Raw genomic sequence first — 21,320 nt, 5'->3', positions numbered from 1 at the left:
GGTCTTCTGGCTGCCTGGTTGCTCCGCCGAAGTCGAAATCACCCTTAGCCCAGACCCGAGTCTCAACTTGATCCCTCCTCAAGCCCCGCGCACCCCCGTAAGCTCGCCGAGTCCCAAGCGAAGCTGAGTACCAGTGGTCTCTCTGCGGGATAAACCCCATTTCGTTATTTTATACACCCCCTCTCCCCCTCCCTCCTCCAGCCCCTCCTAGAAAAAGTAGCAATCGTTGGAACTTGAAAGCGTCGCATTTTATGATGACTACAAAAGTGGTCGCGGGTTACAGGGACGGGGATGCGAGTGAGAGCGAGACAGGAAGCGCGATTGCACGAGAGGAAGTGAGACAGGAAGCGAACCCCAAGCTCAGCCCAGCTAAGAGAGTAAGCGAGCTGCGATGGGGCTAGGGACTTGAATTGATTGCTTTCATTACGCAAAAAAGTCTCCCCCACGGCTCTTGGTATTTTTAACTTGTGCCGCGGTGGCGAATAAGTAAGTGCGCTATTTACATCAAATCTCGTAAGTTATCGCTCCGCGCGGATACGGCGCATAATGTCACTCGCTAAATCTTACGAGCGGAAGTCGCGGGTACTCGTCGGGAATTCATTTTCCGATAGTCGATATCGATGATCGATGTCGAAACAAAATACCAAAATTTTACTTAATTTTACAGGGACCCTTCGGTATACCTATATACGCGTGTACCTGGGTCCATTTCGAGAACGTGAAAGAAAAACCATATTTCATCGTAACGATTGGAAATCGATCGAAAGCGCATAATGATATCGCATGGATATTCGCGGAGTCAATCATGGCGGCCGTCCTTCTCGATTCGCGCACTCTTCGATCTTCCGCCGAATGACAAATGAGATTAATGCGAGGGCTTAGCTGGTGGATTAGGGAGGTTAGGTTAGGAGGTCGACGGGTGAGGCTGTGATTAGGTAGCCATGAGCGCGATGCACCCGCACCCCGTGATCGATGCACCCGAAGCGACGGCAACCTCATCTGCATCTGCTTCATCTGCTTCATCTGCTCTCGGTAGACTCACTTGCTCGCTTGACAACCGACTCGTTCCGTCTCTCTTGACTAGCGCACCCTGTCGCTTCGCGACGCTATCCGGCCCTGAGCTACCGCCCCTGAGCAACCGCCCCTGAGCAACCGCCCCTGGTCCTCTTCGGGCTCCAAATGCCTCTCTCATACCGAGCGACCTAGTGCAATCATGTTGGGACATATTGCACGTCAACGCGGCCGTGCTTGCTCGTTCGTTTACGCAAATTATATGCCAAACTGCAATCTCGGCTTCCTGGATTAGCGCGGCAGCGTCACGTGAAAAGTTCGACGGTGAGAAATGATGAAGTCTTCTGGATTTCTAGGAGAAATCCAATTACCGAACTCATTTTTTTTCATTTCTATAACCCCGTATTTACTCCCTAGAATCATTGTCAGAAACTAAAGGCAAACAGGCTGATCTGTGAGGAACTGCACGATCCTTTCGCAGAGCGATACTTGTATTACAAAGAAAGCTATCGTACGTATTTGATAGGGGTCTTCTTTATACGGCATGGAATGTAAAATAAGACCCCTAAACATCGGACAGTTGCGGTACAGCTTTGATTTCCATGAAACGACGTCATGCAGATCCTACTGTAGCACAGTGGTTACGCAAAGACGTCTTTCCACGGACAAAAGTCCGCGATCCCATGTATCTAGTGTCAAGCGACTATGTCTACATATAGTTAGTGGGGGAGTGTGGGACTACGTTGGTAGCGTGAAATAGATGGCATCGAGTGAACTCGAAGGAATGGAAGAAAGAACGAGCGAGCGAGCGCACTCGAATGTAAGCCGGCCCTTGTGAGATTCGCGGCCCAGCGTCGATCCCACCGGAGCTATTGCCACCTATGGCTGACCGCACCTTCCGGGCGAACCGGGCCGATCCGGCGAGATCGGAGTACCCTGGGCAATCTACCCGGAGACAGCCAACCCCGTCCTTCCTTCTGCTCCCCACTACGAGCAGGTTGCCGATTCCTTCCTGGCCGTGCAGCACCCAGCGCCTTGCTCTACCTGATCTGTGATCGGATTGCGCGACATAAACAGTCTTGTAATTAGTTGCGTCGCGACGGTAGCATTCAGCCCACACACGACCGATGCTGACCGTAGGCGTTCCGTCGCTCTACGGTACGTGGATACTATCCGTGAACATTGCGATTAATTTTTTATCGACTGCCTGTAGAATTATTGTTTAAAATAATTTTTTTTTTCTTCGAATTTTTATATAACACATACTTCAGAGTGAGCAAGAGCGAAGGGCATGCTTACGAGGAACTTGTATCTTAAGAGTGTTCGGATTTTGACAGACGTCGAGACGCCTGATATCGGTACGAGAGTGAGGACTTTTATAGGAGTCAATAATAACCGAAGGAATCTGTTAAAGAAGCTAGATCATACCGGGTGTCACGGGAATAACCGATGCTCATAGTGCCAGTCGATTTCGCGTGGCACTGTTGGCGCTCCTGAAGCCGGCGAACGTTTATTTCGCGCAACCTTTGCCTCGCGACGCCAATAACGACGTTATCCCGCGCGACGCCGCTCCCGTAACCCTGGCAACCCCCGCGGTTGACGCCCTCCCGACGTTCACGTGACCCTGCTCCCGGCCAACAGACGCTCGCCGTCGGGATGCTGGATACGGAACAAGGGCTGCCAGGCGGAGCTACTCGTCCGTGGGGATGAAACCCGACGGCGCTCGGGGGCGAGACGTCGCCGAAAGTCACGTGCCGACGCCAAAGCCTCCAAAGCCTCTCCATGCTTCCGCGTCGCTGCAACCTCGGTCAGCGCCAACTGCTTCACGTCGGATAGGTTGCCAACTGTCTGCCACTAATTTTAAACCACCCTCCTGGAATTTATTGCTGATTGCTCGTGCCTGATTCCCGATGGTGGCTAACCTTCGCTCGCGTCTCGACGCTCTATTTGTTTGCTGATTGTGGGAAATCACGATTCTCGGCTCGGACGGATTTTACAGAAACAGGGGACAGTGAAGTGTTAATCGGAGCTGATTGAGACACCAGGTATTAGAGTCAGTGAACGCGATTAATGTTCTACGAGCCAATTGGATAATTGGGACCTTCACGAAGTTTCGTAACTGCTACGTGTACTGGTATTACGTTGTTTTGGTACTTCGCGAAGTGAACCAAGTGAAGCTCCGTCGGATTGGATAAATACGAGTTTTGTGCTATTTACAAAAAAAAAAAAAAGGATTTTTTTAAACGTCATAAGGATCAATACCGATTCTGTTAAGGATCATTGTCATCGATCCTCATGATCAATCAAACTAAAGATCTGCACAATTTAACGACCTAGGGATGACACCGATCTGATAACGATGACCCTCTGCACGATTGATGCTCTTATCATCACAGAATACACATCAATCACAATCATTACTAAAACTACCAATTCTTATCTAATCGGCATAAAATTGTCCGTGACTTGAAAATATCGTTATCGTCACTCAAATCGAAAATGGATTTTACTAATTTTTGTTATTAATCGCCAGTGAAATCCTTGTTAGGACACTCGAGGGATCGATTAGAACGAAATGTGTTTTGCTCCAATAGGGGTGTGGTTTTAGTGTTCTCGCGGGTGATCGTGCTAATAAAATTAGTGCGATTAAATACAAGGAATTTTCGCTTAAGGATAAAAACGGCCAGGACGAATGTCATATAAGAAGGAAATAGCGAAAAGTTGTTCACGTGGATGACGAGATGACCCGACGCTCCGAATGGCATCCTCAGCCAGCCGTCGTCCTGTGCCACAAAGAGGATCTTGATGACAGTCATTGTCGACCTCAGCCATAGACTCTCACGAGCTGCGAGCCAAAAGGCAAAAATAACTTGTAAAGGCACCTAAGAGATCTTCATTGGCAGTCTATAGAATCAATAGAGTTCAATAGGTATTGGACACCTTGAAGCATCCAGCTGGATTCTCAGAGCCGACGGCCGGCGGGCCGAATAGTTACGCGATGGACCTCAGCACTGCTTATCGATACAATCAGAACATGATGGAATACTACACTTGTAAGATTGTTGGTCGAATCGACACACCATTTTATTAATGATATTATTTTTTTTTTTTTCCATTGACAATCTTCGAATTTCGCGCACTCTACGATTTTCATTGATCGCTTAAGAAAGTATTGGTTGGGTTCAAGTGGCTGCTTTTTGCGCTTGTGACGTCATTTTCAAATTTCATCGATTTTTCATAAGTACGAACATAATTTAGGGTTCCGTTGTCACTTCGAACAGGCATGATTTACTTTAGTAATTTGTCGACTGTATGGCGTTTGGTTACGTGTAATGTCTTGTATGGTGTTATATTATATTTTTTGAATTTTAGTCAACTTTATGTATACTTGGTTAATCTTTTGTTTTTATATATATAGCGAGTGCTGAATAACGTGTACAATTAATTGTCTTTTTTTCTTCATACTCAATTGGAAATTCGTATTTTGAATTTTAATTCTCACGCTGTCACGTTTGTCTTCACATTTATATTTCCTCAGTCACGCGGTTAAACGTAATGCGATAAATAACCTGGTGCACATAACACGTGCAAAAAATATCGCAGTTATCGCGCGGCGCGTACGGACATAAGGGAACAAGAAATATTTTCAATAAAACTCGTAAAACTTCAGCAATCGAGAAACGTGATACGCAAGTAGCAAAAAAGAAGGGACATCTCGAAATACAAAAAGTATAATGCAAAATCTGAATAATCGTATTTTCCAAAAATTTGTATTCATGAAAAATTAGCACAATTGCCCGATGCGTTTCTAACGTTTACTCGACATCCACCCGAGATCACGAAATTACGAAATGATTGACCGAACGATTGTCACACTAGGAAAGTGGCGATCGGAAGGGCACAAAATTGATCGGTATAATATCGATATAATCGATAAGTCGAAAGCCACGTAGCGATCAGAAGTAAGAAAAAAACAAAGTATCGATCGGCTTTTGCTACTCTCTTGCACTGGTATGACGTAGCGGTACATTAATCGATGAAAAACCAAACCGCAAGGCGACGGCTGCTCTGTTCTGCGTAGGAGTTTAGAATGCAAAAACGGAGCAACTGTCGCGATTAGACACTCGACGACCAATCCTCGAGTTTTTCGCGCACTTATTTCTCCAAGCTAAAAGCACGGAAACAGCCGGAAATCCTATCCGACAGTAATAACGAAATTTTTATAAAAATCTCAAAAAATACACTTTCTCACAAAATATCAATGCCACGACTTGAAAAAAAAATTTTTAAATACCAACTGAAAAATATAAAAAAATTAGAAACGTCCATCCAGCGTGACATCACGCCCAAACATAAATTCCTGTAAAACTGTTACCCGATCAAAACCGCACTCGCACGCGAGCATTTCCAGTACGTTAAGAATCCAGTACTAATGGACTAATAATTATGTAACATTAACAAGAACGTCCCAGCGACTGTTCCCATCGAACGATCACTGCAAATTGTTTTGCCACTAGCCGACGGCTCCTTCCTCATATTATCCAAGAGGCAAAAGACTACAGTTCCCGTGGTAAGCCCGACTGCACGGTGTCTATCCAATCATCATTAGCATTATGGAATCATAGAAACGCCAAAACGCCGTAACAATTGACTGAGATCGACAACAATCGGTAGAGTCACATTCGAGCGTTGCGTAATACCTAAATTTCTTTTCTTTTTCCGTTCCGTCTCGTTTCGTACGTTCCGTCGTTTCGTCGCCGTCGCGAGTCAATTTATTCCGGACGAGCGGGTAATAAAATCTTTTCCGTTCGCTCGGTACGCAAACGCAATACATAATACGGGGGTAACACAATATATATGAACAAAGCCATAAGAGAGAAATATCGAATGTCTACTGGAGACCTATATCAAACTTCTTGGCTCCTGACACGGATACGCGCGTTATACCTATTATACGTATCTATTGGATAGGATAGACGCACATATGCATATAAATCTACATGCATTTCGATAAAATTTTCCCATTGGCTGTACACATTAAAACGCTACCTAAAACCCCCTCTGTACTTCTTCACCTCCCCACCCTATCCTCTCTCAAGAATATCTTCAACCCAGCATCGTCTCGCTGGTGAATGAATGATTCTAGAAAACCACGTGGTAATACCCTGCGGTAGATCGAGCGACCGGATCAATCCGATTGATCGTAGGATCGAGGGAATCAAGAAGCTATGAGAATTCGGCCGTCCGGAAGTGGTCACCGTAGTGCCTTTACAGCTCAGCGCGCAGCTAGGTCATTTTATTCGCATCACTGTTTTTCAGCGTCATGAGATTAGTCAGAAAAAAAATGTGTCCTCCGATTGTTTCTTTCATTGCCCCCTCTACCTGCTTTCTTAATATCCCTTATTTACTACAGTATCTGCTGTACCCGTCGGTGACGTGATATATACCGAGTACCGGGAAGATGGTTCAAATTGTTCGTTTAACCGGAAAGAAAAATTTTGTATGCCAGGGCTCATAGACGGTTCGGCTAATAATAATAATAACAACAACAATAATAATAATAGTAACAATAGTAGCACCGAAGGTTACTCAGCGTCGTAACACATAGTAGTCAGCATCCACTATACAGCTAAAGGCTATATGGGTGTTCCGGGATGGTCCAGGAACCAGGGGGTTCGGGAGGAGAGTGAATCGGGAGTGAAAGAGGCGCAGGAGGATCGAAGGGTGTAATGGGAGGGTGAACCCGGCCGAGCTGGACACAAACCCTCGTATAGTTGTGGTCAGCAGGCGTGACGGCGCGTAGGGTAGAAGCCAGGCTTTGCCTACTATGTGCACAACTACTATTTCGCTACTATATCTACTTGCTCTGCCACCATGATCCAACAATCCCCTGAGTGGGCCGCGTCCCGTTAGCGTTCGGCGGGAAGCAGAGGTGGGGGTGGGGGGGTTGCGTAGGGGCGCGGGGAGGAGGGTGGGAGATTGCGACCATAAACGCGAAAGCGAATTGATTTGCGAGCGGAAGTGCGTATCGTTTCTGGTAATGATCGGACGCTCAGCGCCGCGCCGCTGAACGTTAGTCCGACGACGCTCATTGTCTTCGGTAGCGTCGATGCCCGAACAGCCGCGGAGACGATCGTGAACGTCGGCCGAGGGGGCTGTCGCGGACGTGCTGTGCGGCGGCTGCCGCTACAGGATCAGAAAGGAGGATCGATCGGCAAAAAGTCGAAGGCCGTTTCCGACTCGTCAAGAGTTTTTCTCCTCGTGGCACTACGGTCCCATCGAAACGGTGGGAACGTACCGTTTAATGCGTCACGCCCGCCATGATGTTTCATTGACGATCTCAGAACTTCTAGACTCACGGATTATCAAGATATTTCGATCTTACGGTCGATAGGTGGAACTATGATTTATTTACATTTTTACGCATGTTTACGTGCGTCGCGTGCAATGGGCGACGGTGGTTGACGCTTCGTGTAGTGCGTATTGTACGGACGTATGTTACAATTAAAGTTGAGATTGTATATTATAAGTAATGACTGGCTTATAGTGAAATTATTGGTACAGCGATATCGTTAAGTATCGACAACAATGACCACACCTTCGACGGCGCATAGTTTCGTACCCGAGTATCCGGTATCGATGTACCAATTTACCAACGCGTATCCGTATGGACGTTGGACCGTGCGTAGCAGCTCTGTAGGCGAATCCCATGGACGTGTACAGATGTGCCCATAGCGCGTGAGCGCCCGGCGAATGAAGAAAGCATATAGAAGAGGAAGAAGAAGAAGGCAAAGTTCGATCCAACGGCGAACTCGTGCGGATCAGTCGGGACGACGGGATAATTCGATAGAGTCGTCAAGAGAGTCGAGAGCCAAGAGCGTAGTAGTCAGTGGAACTGACATACCGGCATGGATACCCAACTACGTTAAAAGCTAGTCATTCTTGTTAGATTAGGATAGGCTGGTAGGGTGTCGGGACTGCCGAGGCACAGATCATCGAATCATCGGCGCACTGGCACGAATGGCAGTGCATATGCCACCGACCAGAACCCTCCATTACTGTATTAGCCTGTCTTATCCTATTAAGCTGTGCCAGTCAAGGCGACGCATTGTTGTTGCGTAACAGCGCGAAAATTTTGCCTGATAAAGGTAGTGCTAATCTAATAAATGATGTCTGTACACTTTTTTTTCTCTTTCTATTTCTAATAATGACTTTTCGTACCCTCGCTGCTATTGTTATCGTTTAGTTATTTGATTCATTGGGTCAATTCTATTGTCGAGGGGCCATCCTCGGGTGGCTTGTAACGCGAAAGAGTCCCTCGAACGTGTCACGGCTTAGCTGTATCCTCCTACCTGTCTACTTACCTGTCTCGTAATGGCTCAGCACCATAAATCCTGGGAACTTATCGTTAAGGTCTCATAGTAAAAGTATAAATTAATACGTAACCCGATACTCCTTCGTGACTAGTAATACTATTAATATATTATTATACTACGATGCTAATACACTCTCGAATGATCCTGCGTATCGAAAATATTTCGAAATGTCGTTGCTCCTTAAGCCGCTCGCGGTGCATCGCGATGTTGTTCGTTAATGCAAAATCGATTTCCTGTTTCAGGCCACGGGGGAGTGAACCAGCTAGGCGGTGTCTTCGTCAACGGAAGACCTCTACCGGATGTTGTCAGGCAGAGGATCGTCGAGCTGGCGCACAGTGGAGTCCGACCCTGCGACATTTCCAGACAGCTCAGGGTCTCGCATGGCTGCGTGTCCAAGATACTCTCAAGGTTAGTCGATGAGCTCGTCAATACGATTTAATTATTTTACACATTTGTTTCTTACACTGGCTCCAGACACGTGATACCTTTCAATCAAGATTCCGTCCAGTAAATTGTCCCTAACCTCAAAATCGTCACTGGCGACGCGTTCCGTATAGGCAACAAGACTTCGTCCCTTGTTACACTCGGTACCCTTATGCCGTACGCCTTATACGTATGTCGATTATTCACTTTAAGACCGAAACAGTAAAATCCCAATGGAAACTGTGAACGTTTCACGAACGGCCCACGACCTTCCTATGAATTGACCTTTAAAGCGAGAACATCTCCAGTGCCGAGAAGGCTGTTCTCATCTTCTTCGTCGTTTTACTCAAAAGCAAGAAAATAAAGAAAGAAGCATATACATATATGTATATACATATATACACGTTTTACGAAGAGAGGGTAGCCGAACGGGCTATGCCGTATGTGTAAGTATACTATATCACGAGATCTGCAGCTGTTCCAAGAAAGCGAACAAGAGGGTAAGGAATTCTCTCTGGCGATGATTTAATTAGCTCACCCGCGGAAGAGCTTGATTTTCATAAGACTCGCATTACGTATAAAGAGAAGTGAATTCGAAGGACGTTACGTAGGAGGGGCGCGGTGGGGCTTATAGCTGCGCCGGCAGTGGCTGCTAAAGAACCGGAAGGAAGGTCCTGGGTGGCGGAGACGACGCGATGCGGTTTCCATGTTTTTTCGTAGCACCCTCCGATCCTCCCCTTTGACGACGAACCGTCCCACACGGACGGCATACCGGGTGGCCTCGTGCCGTTTTGATGGGCCGCCTATCATTCATTTTTCACCACGAATATCATTGTCGTACTCGACGACCCCACATAATGGAAGCCTGCTTATTATTTTCTGTCCGAAAACACGTACTTCGTCCTCTCGAGTTCTTACTCACGTGCGCAATACGCGATACGCGTGCGCGAGGATCTACTCGAATTTTTGATCTTTAACGCATATATATATATATATATACATATATCATTAAATTCTTTCATCGTTTTACCCGTAACACACGCGGAAACGTAACGTAACGTTATGGCTATTACTTTTCCGATCTCGGTTATCTTTATGCGGGTCTTCGCACTCGATTAATCATCTAACGTATATTTTTTACGTATCCTCGTACGATCATTATGAATTTAATTGAATCAGATAGGAGATTATTACCACGTTCTATTATTACGGCAGTCCGATTAGCAGGCTTCGATATTCGATGGCGATGATGCTCTGGCGCCATGCTGCTTTTGATACGCACGTTCCGATCGCGCCCGCCTTTCTTCCGCATCAATCCTACCGATCGATCGATACCCTCTAGCGCGTGAATTGCAATTTTCATCGGCGAGATAAATCGTTATCGCGAGGTCGTACCAATCGAAGAAACTTTACTTTTGTTATATGCCCGCGGTAACGTATGTTAATTGCCTACAATTCGTACAAAAAAAAAATTGAAAATATATAATATAAAGAAATATTAGTGAAACATTTTTTACAGAAAAAATATTTTTTTTTATAAAATAAAAAAATTTTGTTATACAGTAATATATTTTCTTTGACATCGTTTTCATCGTCTTGTTAAACATGTGAATTTGCCGTACATCTTTTATGCTTATTGTTATGTCGTTGCTCATATACAGTTCAAGTACCTGACGTATGTGCATTGTGTATGTATGGCTGAAAGCCGTGTTTGAATATAGTATGTACACGTGCACGTGCCGAGTACCGAAATGCATCTGGATGCAAGTTTACTAGCCGAAAAGACGACAGCGCGGCGATTCTCACTCGTGAGATGTTCGGGTGGTGTTGTTAACATGCAGTTTGCGGAGTCACGCGTCGTTGAGAACTAGGCAGCGTGCTTCTCGGAATTCCGCGAGAGACTCGACTAAAAATAGCCTGGTAAAATGGCTGGCGACACCTTTCGCGGCAAACGCGACGAACCTGCAAAGCTTGAAAATTTGTCGGTGACGGTTATTAACTGGGCATACACGAGGTTGACTGAGAAGACGCGACGAAGTCTTTTCGTCGCTTCGGAACGCCGCTCTTATACCGAGCCACGAACGCCTAAGACTCTTCTTTAGCGTCTTTAGATACTGAAGGCTCCGTAGGAAGAATCCGAGGAGTCCGAAGACTCGCGAAGCGGAACGCTTTGGTGCTCTCGTTGCAGGAACCCCCTCTGATCGGTTCCTTTGTGCGGTAAGAGCCGCAACTTACACTCTTGTACGTTACTTCTATTCTGTGTTCGTTCTCGTACCGCGATATACCGTAATCTCTATATCGCTATATAAGTATATCGTTTGTTCATCCTTATACAGTAACCTCTGGTATTAACGTGGAGAACGAAAATACTTTCACGTTGGCAAAAAAAAATTTGATACATTTTTTACAAAATTTATCAAAAAAAATTTGATGAAATTTTTATTACAAACAAAATTTATTTCGTGGATGTATATTCAAATTTTTATAGATTCGCGTAATATTGAACATTTTTTGACTGTAGTCGCGATATGGGGGTTCCGCTCTTATACCGTCTCTTCGTGAAAGGTTTGTATTTGGCATACTTGAGCACACTTTAGCCTTTGATTGGGATTAATGTCGTGTTGCGTAATGCGGTCGATTTAAAAAATTGTACGTTCCTAATGGGGATTTCATGGTGGAAGGTGGCCTATGATAAAAGGGCGAGAAACGTCAACGGGTGAATATTGCCATGTGCGACACGAATGGGGTTTTACGGGCGATATATAATCGTAATAATTCCGAGGGGGTGGCCGAATAACGGCAACCCTATTTAAGGGCAATCATTGTCGCGTCGTTCAACCCTAGGTTTCACGTTTTGACAGAGGTCCATGACGATTGTATATGACTTGCCGGTCGCACTCGCACATAACGCGACGGTCATTTACGTGGAAATCGAAACGACGACATCCGGACAATCGGTTTCATTGTCGTTTTTTGCGAATTCCGGGTACTTATCATATGAATGAGTACATTTTAAACGACCGACATTATTCCTACACGCTGAACCCTCTTTTTGAGTTTCGGGACACCCGGTACAGGAAAAATTAAGTAACGTAAAAAAAAATTTTCAACCAAAAATAAGTTAATGGGAAATTTTTTTATTTTACCAGACAACTTGATTTCGTACGATAAACATAAAACAGATACGTTCCACTCTGTCCTGAGGGACGTGTGTTTACGGGTGGCGTTTGTATTTGCGAGTTCGCGAATGCGCCGAACGTGGACCCACATCCATCAAGGCGGCGAACATCGGGCCACCGGGCCACAACCGAACCATTATTGCGGGGTTTGCGTAATTGAATTTAAGTACGAGCGAAGATATTATTTAACTAATTAAGCACAAAGGGCTCGTTCACATCGAGGCCGTGCGATACAATCGGACGAGCGGCTTAAACGTCGCCCCGCATATCTACGACGGGGGGGCTGTTTGTTAAAACAACCGCGCGTTGATACGAAACTCCATAGTTGCCAACCACCAATTTATTATTTCGACTTTTCAACAGGCGCGTACCCAGTGGTACCACAACACTACGTGGTCCGTACAAAGAGAGCCGACTGCATCAGACGTTTCTTAATTACGTTCAAAATTTTAGCCCGTGACCCTACCATTCTCCTACGTTAGCCACACCATTTGTTTTCAGAAATTATTCATTAGGGATTTTTTGGTGGAAAAGGGGGGATTTTTGGAAATTTTTTACTAACGATCCTTGTAATATGTTCAAAGGTACTACGAAACGGGGAGCTTCAAGGCCGGCGTGATAGGTGGCTCAAAACCAAAAGTGGCGACGCCGCCGGTGGTGGAGGCCATTGCCAATTACAAAAGGGACAATCCCACGATGTTCGCTTGGGAGATCAGGGACAGGTTGCTGGCAGAAGGGATTTGCTCGCAGGATAACGTACCCTCGGTTTCTTCAATCAATCGGTGAGTACCAACATAATAAGACTGTGTAACGGTTAGATATTCTTGTAACTCTTCTTGGATCTTGAAACGCACGTGACTGAGGTCAAGAATCGTCCTGAGAAAATTCTAAGATTCACTCGATGCCCACGTACACCGTATATACCCTTGGATAAGAATTCTCATGTATAATAATAATATCAGGCTTACCAATTCAATAATCAAGTCAGACAACTGCCAGGTACTACCTGTCATGGCCCTAATATTCAAAGGACCCCAAATTATCTCAACCCGACTAGATAACAATAATATGAATTTCAACCCAACATGTATCGGCAACATGAAAATTATTAGGTCTACGGATCCCGTGTGCCCCTTATAGAGTAACCAAATTCTCCGGGCGGTCCATATCGTAGCGCATAACTCATTTGTGTGAATATCCATTAACGCCCCGAAACGAAGTTAGCGAATTTCACTTGTAGCGAATTCGATCCGCATTACATTCAATTTCATTATCATCCTGGTAAGGGGCTTGAGGTCGGTTTTAGGGTACGAGAGAAGAGGCGTGGATGAGCGGTAGATAAGCAGGAGATAAAGCCCGTGAGTACTGACTGATTAAATCTCGGGACATATGTGAGCAGATCAATGGGGTTCAGCTCCTCGTTCTCTCTGCTTTCTATTTATTCTCTTCCTTTACTTTCTCTCTCTCTGTCACTCTCTTGCTTTCGTTTCCACCCCTACTGAGGTAGTCTCTCTTGGACCCAGCCCCCCCTCCCCCCCCCACAAACACAACCACTCACTGAACCCCCGTATAGTTGCTCTCTCAGGAACTGGTTATCTTGGCCATGGAGTGTGTGTGTGTGTGTGGAGTGGGATTGGGGGTGGAAGAGAGCGAGTCGTTCAGTTTGTGTGGTGCTGATACGCCGTAATACCGTCCCTGGAGAGTCACCCCCTACTTCGTACGAACAACCCCCAAAGCTTGTAGTACGTACCCTACGGTAGCTATACTGTAACACAGCATCCCCCACCATCGGCATCACCACTTGCAAGCAGGAGGGACATAAAAACACTTGAATTAATCGGCCGATTCCCAAAGGAACCTGCGAAAGGTCAATGGGGCTGGGGCGACGCCGACCGGTGCATGCCTACTTATCTCGATGTACGTACGATGACGTAGAACGGCATCGGACCTACCCCTCGAGACCGATAACTAATCACTCCCTCCTCTGGATCTGGTAAAGCATATGTCGCGCGATACTTGAGGATCCCTAATGCCTCGTATTATCGCGTCCCGACGCTCTGAGCTTGTAAACGCGTAAACAAGAGGTGCTCTTTAGGAGTTCCAGTCACTTTAATAACATTGGAAACGATATGTCAATTGATACGTGTGTTACGCGAGCACCGTGCGTTGCTATGTTCAGGGTACTCGATGTAACGTTATCTGAAGTTTGATGTGCGGTGTTATCGTCTTATCGAAGGAATCGTCTATAGCGAAAACGACGTCGAGCGTCTCGACGTTTCGAGCACCGTGAAGTCCGTGTAGTTGGTGTGGAGCGGAAGGGTTGTTTTCAAGGGTGGTTCAGTGTCTCCAAGATTGCAGTGGAGGGTGCACCAGTGGCTTGTTGCTCGAGTAACCCCAGCACCTTGCGTAGCTTCGTCTCTTGAAATCCTCTTGCTGCTCTTGTTTCCGCTACCTCCTGGTTGACCTCCTTCTCGAGCCACTCCGTCCTTGTCCCTCCGACGACCCAAGCCCAGATGGCGGGTATTGATCTGAATCCGGAGAGCAGATCGCCTGGAAAAACTTACCTCGTGAGTGTATACCTGTATATGTATGTTTATCTGTCCATATGATTATCTGACTATGCTGGTTAGATTGCCGGTAACAATAGCCGAGTATCAGGTAGATGAGACGTTTAAGAATTTAATAAAATTTTCATTCGTATTTTTTTCATTCTCGAAATGTCAGTACGTGAAAGTTCATGTATTCGCAATGTGAATTTTAAAAAGGAGGTAAACAGATATTCGTTATTGCGCTTCTGCACAGGTGTGAGGGATGAACGAAAAACGGAAGCAACAACTTTACGTAAAAGAGGCTCCGGTTTGCCGGGATTTCTCTGTTAACGAGGGTAGCCGGGGTTTTTCTGTCGGACGAGTTGGCATTCCGCTTGGAGAAAATAATGATAGAGCTAATATAACGTATTGTCCTGCTTTGCCAAGACACTTCAGAATGAGTAGCCGAGCATCGCGGGCGCAAAAACCTTCACCGAGGAGTGGAGGATAATGGAGTAGCCGCCCAAGAAAATAACGGTTATATATCCTAAATATGAGAGTGGGAAAAAGAAAAGCGCCTCACGCGGCAGATTCGAGTACCATTCGACGCGGCTATAACAGTTCAAGTTGCTCTTTCTTTTTTTTCACGAGAGAGTTCAGCGATGACAACGAAACGAGCCGCCCTTTTTGTCGCGCTTCTTAACGGTTACTTAGAAACTACAGCATTTTATCTAGATGTGTATATACGTATATACACGCCTTATATATATATATATATATACATATTCAAGCTGATTTCCAAGAGCACCGACGCACTCTCCGTGGCTACAGACCGATTCGAACAAAACTAATCGAATGAAAGAAACTACAGAAATAGATACGCGAGGAGGGAGGTCAGCGTTAAAGAGGGCGAGATGGCGGGACTAAACTGGATGGTATCCGAAAGGGATGACGAGGGGCGGAAGCTCGGTGGAGTGGAATGAGGAGGCGAAAGAGGTGAAGGAGGCGCAGCGGATTTCGGGAGGAAATATTGATAGGCTCGGCTTTGGCTGCGGAGTCACGCTCGAGTAGGCGGCGCTTTGCCGAGGTCTATCTTGCTCTGCTATACGTATACTTGTGTAACCACTACACACCCGATACGCCACACAACCGCTACGCTGTGCTCTCTCTCTCTCTCTCTCTCTCTCTCTCTCTCTCTCTCTCTCTCTCTCTCTCTCTCCACCCTCTTTCTCTCTTTCTCTCTCTCTGTAGAATGTAGAGTCTCAGGAGCAGATCGATAAGGAGCGAGGTTTGCCTGAGGGTTCTCTACCTCAACCACCCTTGGTCCAGGCCTCCTTCCTTCGTTTCCTCCCGACGCAGCACGACGCAACTCGACGCCGACATAGACGTCAGACTTTCACGTGCGTGGCCCTACACTATACCCACCACTTTGCGGCTTACGAGTCGATACTGCCTGATCATGTTTGTTATTTATGGTTGGGTGTGAATTTTCAAGAGGCTAAAAATAAGGGTTGATAGGTTACTTTGTGCAGGTCCGCGCATATTGTTATCCGAAATAAGGTTCACGTGTGAATGGGTCTCGCAGGGTTGTCGCGGCGGATGTTTTATTTCTTGAAAAATATTTTAAGGGTCTCCGACCCTCCCGGCGCACGTCGATCGCTTAATTCGACGCAATGACCAAACGGGCGACAACAGTTGGCAGAAAATCTGTCGGCCGGAATCTCGCTCTCGGGAATTGTATCAATCTGTCATCGGTACGGGTCGGAGAGTGCGCGCCCCGACGCCCTCGGCGTCCCGACGCACGAGCGATGTCTACTATCAGACGGGTCAATCTCCCGGATGCACAATAAGGGCGACTCTCCATTACTTCCATATCATTTCGCACCCCTGGAAGAAAGCTGTAAGCACCACCGTCGACGCGGCCATATGGCTCGACGCTACTAGCTACTAGCAGCCATAGCCGCTAACTACTAGCCGGTAGCCACGGTAGCACGTAGATTATACTAGCGGCGTACTGTTAGTCGTTTTATATGGATTGTACTTATTGGCTGATACTTTTATGCCACTTTTCGGCTTTACGCCGTCTGGCTACTGCAGCCGGTACCTACTTTTTCCATATCTCCCCGTTCATCTTTCGATTATTAAATTACCGTCCCATAAATAATCCCTCCCTACCCGACTGGCTTATTTACCATTTCACTGCCAATTGACACCCCCTGCACAACGTCAAATCGCTATTCGTCATATTTCTTGTTTCTATTCTTCTTTTCTTTCTATTGGCAGGGGTTCCTACCAGATATTCCCTTTGTGCTTGATATAATGTATTAGTTATTCATTATCGATATAGATTCTATCGATAACGAAGATTGAGGTAGACGAATTGATAAAAATTTTATAGGTAACACAAAGTACTGATAAGGGCGTGGAACGAGATGGCCTAATGAAATTTACGTATTTCGCCTTACATACACGTCAGGACAATATGGTGCGCACTCGTAACACGGTGGGCTTCGTTAAAGCAGCCATATTCGCAGAACGGTCCCTCCTTCGTTATTCCAGGGCACCCTTGAGGATGGGCGGTGGTTGCGGGAAACACGCGGTTGATGCGACGTCGCCGGCGGCGCGTATCCATAACCGTCCTTTGTCTAGATAATGCAATTATTACCGCGTTTCATCATACCCTCCGGCCGAAATTAGCCTCAAATGAAGTTACAATTACGCCCGTAGAGCCGCCCCTAATACCGATGCCGACGCCGACGCTGCTGGTACTATCCCATGCCGCTGTGCCAACGCTCACGTTAACGGGGAGGATATACGACGACGCCCGGGACTTGAAATCCGGGTTGCCGTGGAAACGTCAGAGGACAGACGGAACCGCGATGAAACCGGATGGTCGTCTACTCCTGGCGTCCATAATGTGCGTCCCCCCTTTTGTTTCACTCTGGCTTCTGGAATACCGAAGTTACAAGCACTTCGCAAAGTACCGGACGGATCTGCTAGCAGACTGGATGGCTAAGGGATGAAAATGGTGACAGCGGGAACAAAGGGAAGGGAGAGAAAAGAATTTCCCCACGCGGCACTCGGGCTTGACCTCGGTATAATCAACAAAAGATAAGCTATCGGAGAGTGGCTCCTCGATTGATCTCTCTAACTTTCTTTATAGTCATATCTTCGCCCGTGACGATGAGACGAGACGTTATTATTGTCACAAAGAAAATTTCGATGATTATGAGTAAAATTATGGCGGAGTCGAGTCACCCCCTTACCACCCCTATGAAGGTACGCTGAGTAAACTCGACCAATACCACGACGAGTAGCCACTCTCCTCGGGCGTCGCGACGCTCGTAATTGGCCGTAGCGGAAAATGGCCGCGTCAGCTGCCACAATTCAGCGTCCGACAGGATCGCGTCAGATTTACCAAGTTAAAAACGAGGACTCTCGATCAGTCGATTTAACCCAAATTATTCATTTTCTACACACTTTCACTATATACGGTCATTAATTATAAAATCTGCAAATCCTATTTCAAGTGAAAAAGCTGCACTGAAAATATACTTTCTGACATTTAATTCCAATTTAATCCCTCTTACCGTGAAATACAAATGCTAATTCAAAGTGGTCATTTTCTTTTTTAATGAAATGCCAATATAGAAGAGAACTATTGAAACTCGACTGTACAATCGGACTGTATCCAACAGCTCCCCCCCCTAGTACTTGACTGAAGGACTTCCCATGGTTGGTCCTTTGGCTGGCACCGTGGGGTCCCAGAGCGCCGGGGCCCAAGCAACCTCAGCCGGGACCATCAGGGAGTATATTATATATATATATTATAAATCGTGTGTTACATTGTGCTTAGGAGCGGCATCCTCGTGACTGTTGACTCGTCGGTGCATTGTTGGAAGCACACCTTTTGTGCGGAACGCGGGCAGCGCAAACAAACACGTAGGACGTACACAGTCACGGGGCACAACGATCCGGTGCACCTCCACGTATACGATACGTAGTACAGTAGTGGTACGATGCACGGGAGGCGCTGTTAATATAGTTGTGTGTACGGTTCTCGGCAGGCAGCTGCCGTTTGACAATGCATCCTGCGTCCCCAGATATAATAATATACTCGTCCGGGTACGGGGTCACTTCATCAAAACGACTGGGATGCGGCATTGCATTGGGGTGCCTCTCAGTGGTACGTCACGTCCTGCTACACTCCCGTGACTTTAACCTAACCCAGCCTATATAGGCTACCTGGAGTTAAACTACGTATAGCGCATAGATTTATATACGGTATGTCGAGGAGGGGAGAATTCCAGCAGTCACTGTGCAGACTTTTTTTTTTAACAATGCAGACACATTTCTCCACGTCAGCGATCTGGATCGACAAATATTTGATACTAAAAGTATAGGAATTTTATAAGGACGCTGAGGCTACCTGTAGGTCTGTTGATCTTGATTTATGTTTAGATTATTGAATTGGTTTATCGAGTTCAGTTAGATTATATATTTATCATATCAGGGTTAGATGGTATTCATGCACTGCAGATACGTATACTTCTAGTTCACATCGTCTCCGTTATTATAGATGGCAGCACTGTGAACTTTCTAAGATATAGTAATGGAATATCAGAATCTGCCGCTTACAGGTATCGTGCGATTCCGCAAAGCATACAATGGCTGTATTGAGTGAGGATAGTAGTAGGTATTGTATCTACGATTCAACGTAACAGAACGACTCCCTGACGTGGGTTTAGAGAATCGGGACGGACGTTCCCGTAGCCAAGTGTAGCATTAGACACGAGGGAGCATCTGCTATGCTTTCGTTGTAATCCTCGAAAGCCCTCAAATCCTCCACAATCCTCGCATAGCTTTGTATAATGGGGTGTAATAACTTCAACGTCCGTATTAGCGCTGAAAATCTACCGCATACCGTCGGTAGCCCTAACGCTTAACCTTTAACCTTTAAGTCAGTGGAACGTCGGCACAAGTTCCAGAAAAGAAATAAGACGAAAACAACAAATTTTTATATCAAATTTTAGAATTTTCTTAAGAAATTTTGAAAAATTCCAAAACCACATTTTACTGTTAATACTTTGGACTTTACCTCAAATCTCGTATGTATACGTAACTCCGAATCGAGTAGACTAATTTCTAGGTACGAAGTTCGATCAAGGTGGAAAATTAAAGTTCGCACGGGAACGTTAGTAGTGAGTGGGTGGGCCGGTGGGCGGACGGTGAAGCTGGGGTGGGTTCGTGGACGCGGCGGCTGGGGGTTTAAGAGAGTGAGGCAGACGCGGAAGGGAACCCCGGGCGAAATGCGATAAAGTTAGCGTAGAGGTAATTTGAGTATAAAGTTTTATTCGCAATAATTTAGCCGGGGATAGAGGTGCTCTGGGAAGCGGGAGCGCGGGTCATATATTTGATGGGATACTTGGCATAAAGTCGCGCATAAAAGTAATGCCAACATTAAAGTTTGTGGTTCCAGACCAGAGCGCAGTCGTCCTGTTCCACGCTGGGTTCATAGGTAGGTAGTACTGCCGTACGTGTTATAGGTATACGGAAGCTGCGTACGTACCTACCTATGTGCATTACATACCCATGCGAAACTACATCCCTTCGCAACCCCTTCATCCTTGTTCTTAGAACGACTTGCGTCTTATTCGCCTAGAGAGATGCATCGCGTTGTCTTAAATTCTTAATCATTTACCGTACCACCTACTGTACCAAACAATTGTATATATAGTCACAGCATTGAAACGTCGCTGTTTATGTAAAGGAGGTAATGCCTCCTTTCTCGTGGTTAAATCTACACGTGCTCGTTGAGACGCTTCAGAGACTGTAATTACGGTTGAGCATTAATTCTTGTATTATCTCAAAACAGCTTGCCGCATCCTAAACGCGGTCCATATGCATGTGTTATATGCAATTTTCCACGTAATTTAATTGTCGCGTCAAGTGTCAATTTAGAATTTTATTCAAAATTGTCTCATACGATTCAACTCGACACAGCATCCGGATGCTGGACCGAGATTTCATCAGTATTCTAAGAACGTGTCCGAGAGGACAAGGACTCTTGGGTATTTGTAAGTTTCTTTTTAAGGGTTCTTTCTTTGATTGGGGTAGGTCGTGTTGAATTTATTATACATTCAATCTCGCGAGTATTACATGATTAAGTAAATTTCTTGATTACCTTCTGGCAGAGGATTCTTGGAGAAAGTGAAGAAAGTACACGGGGTGTTGCTCTCAGCCAGCGTGACTTTCGGGTGGTAGGAGTGGCTAGACGCGGAAAGAGGGTTAGAACTGTAGGAACGAAAGGTAGAGGGGTGGCTTTCGGTTACGTAGCCGAGTAGTTTAGTTCTCGAGTGGCCGTTAGGGAACGATCTTAGGGCGCCAGGGGAGGCATAGCTTCTTCCCACGTGGCGCCTTGAATCGCTACCCCTATAATTCTGACTGGTCCGCTTGGTTCCACCATTGCCGCCATCGCGAACGCCAGGAAACTTCCCTTAGGTCTTGCAACGTGCCACGGTCTCGCTACGGTAGCGTTAACGTACGTATACGTGTGCATGTACCGCCCTTATAGTTGCAACCCTTGTTCGAGACGAACGCCCCCGTCGGTGATCTCGAGCTTGCAAATCTTCTCTAACGTCCAGCGGAATATTCAGTAACGTCATTCGCCATTCAGCATTCCTGGGCTTTCTCGCGACGCCACCCTTGTTCAGCACATTTGCATGGAACACGAGACTCTCGAGGGGCGGCGACTCGCGATTTATATCCTTTCAACCTTCACGTCACGGAATCCCTACGCTCGC

At 46.2% G+C, this 21,320-nt stretch overlaps 1 protein-coding gene across 8 annotated transcripts in view; it reads left to right on the top strand.

Annotated features, from left to right (window-relative positions):
* The window catches only part of LOC107269076 (paired box protein Pax-5), a 94,185-nt gene that overhangs the window by 61,318 nt on the left and 11,547 nt on the right, over positions 1-21,320 (top strand). For 7 of the 8 annotated variants that reach the window (XM_015742529.2, XM_015742532.2, XM_015742538.2 and 4 more), the window contains 2 exons: positions 8,630-8,795; positions 12,574-12,771. In XM_015742529.2, the coding sequence (XP_015598015.1) occupies positions 8,630-8,795; positions 12,574-12,771 (364 nt within the window). Of the gene's footprint in view, positions 1-2,110; positions 4,065-8,629; positions 8,796-12,573; positions 12,772-21,320 lie in introns of those variants that run through there. The other variant, XM_015742535.2, reaches the window with a different exon arrangement.

This window comes from Cephus cinctus, unplaced genomic scaffold (genome assembly GCF_000341935.2).
Source record: "Cephus cinctus unplaced genomic scaffold, Ccin1 Ccin1_scaffold0597, whole genome shotgun sequence".
In the NCBI taxonomy this organism is placed as follows: domain Eukaryota; kingdom Metazoa; phylum Arthropoda; class Insecta; order Hymenoptera; family Cephidae; genus Cephus; species Cephus cinctus.
Note: the sequence above shows the minus strand (reverse complement) of the source record. Positions and strands in the feature narration are given on the sequence as shown.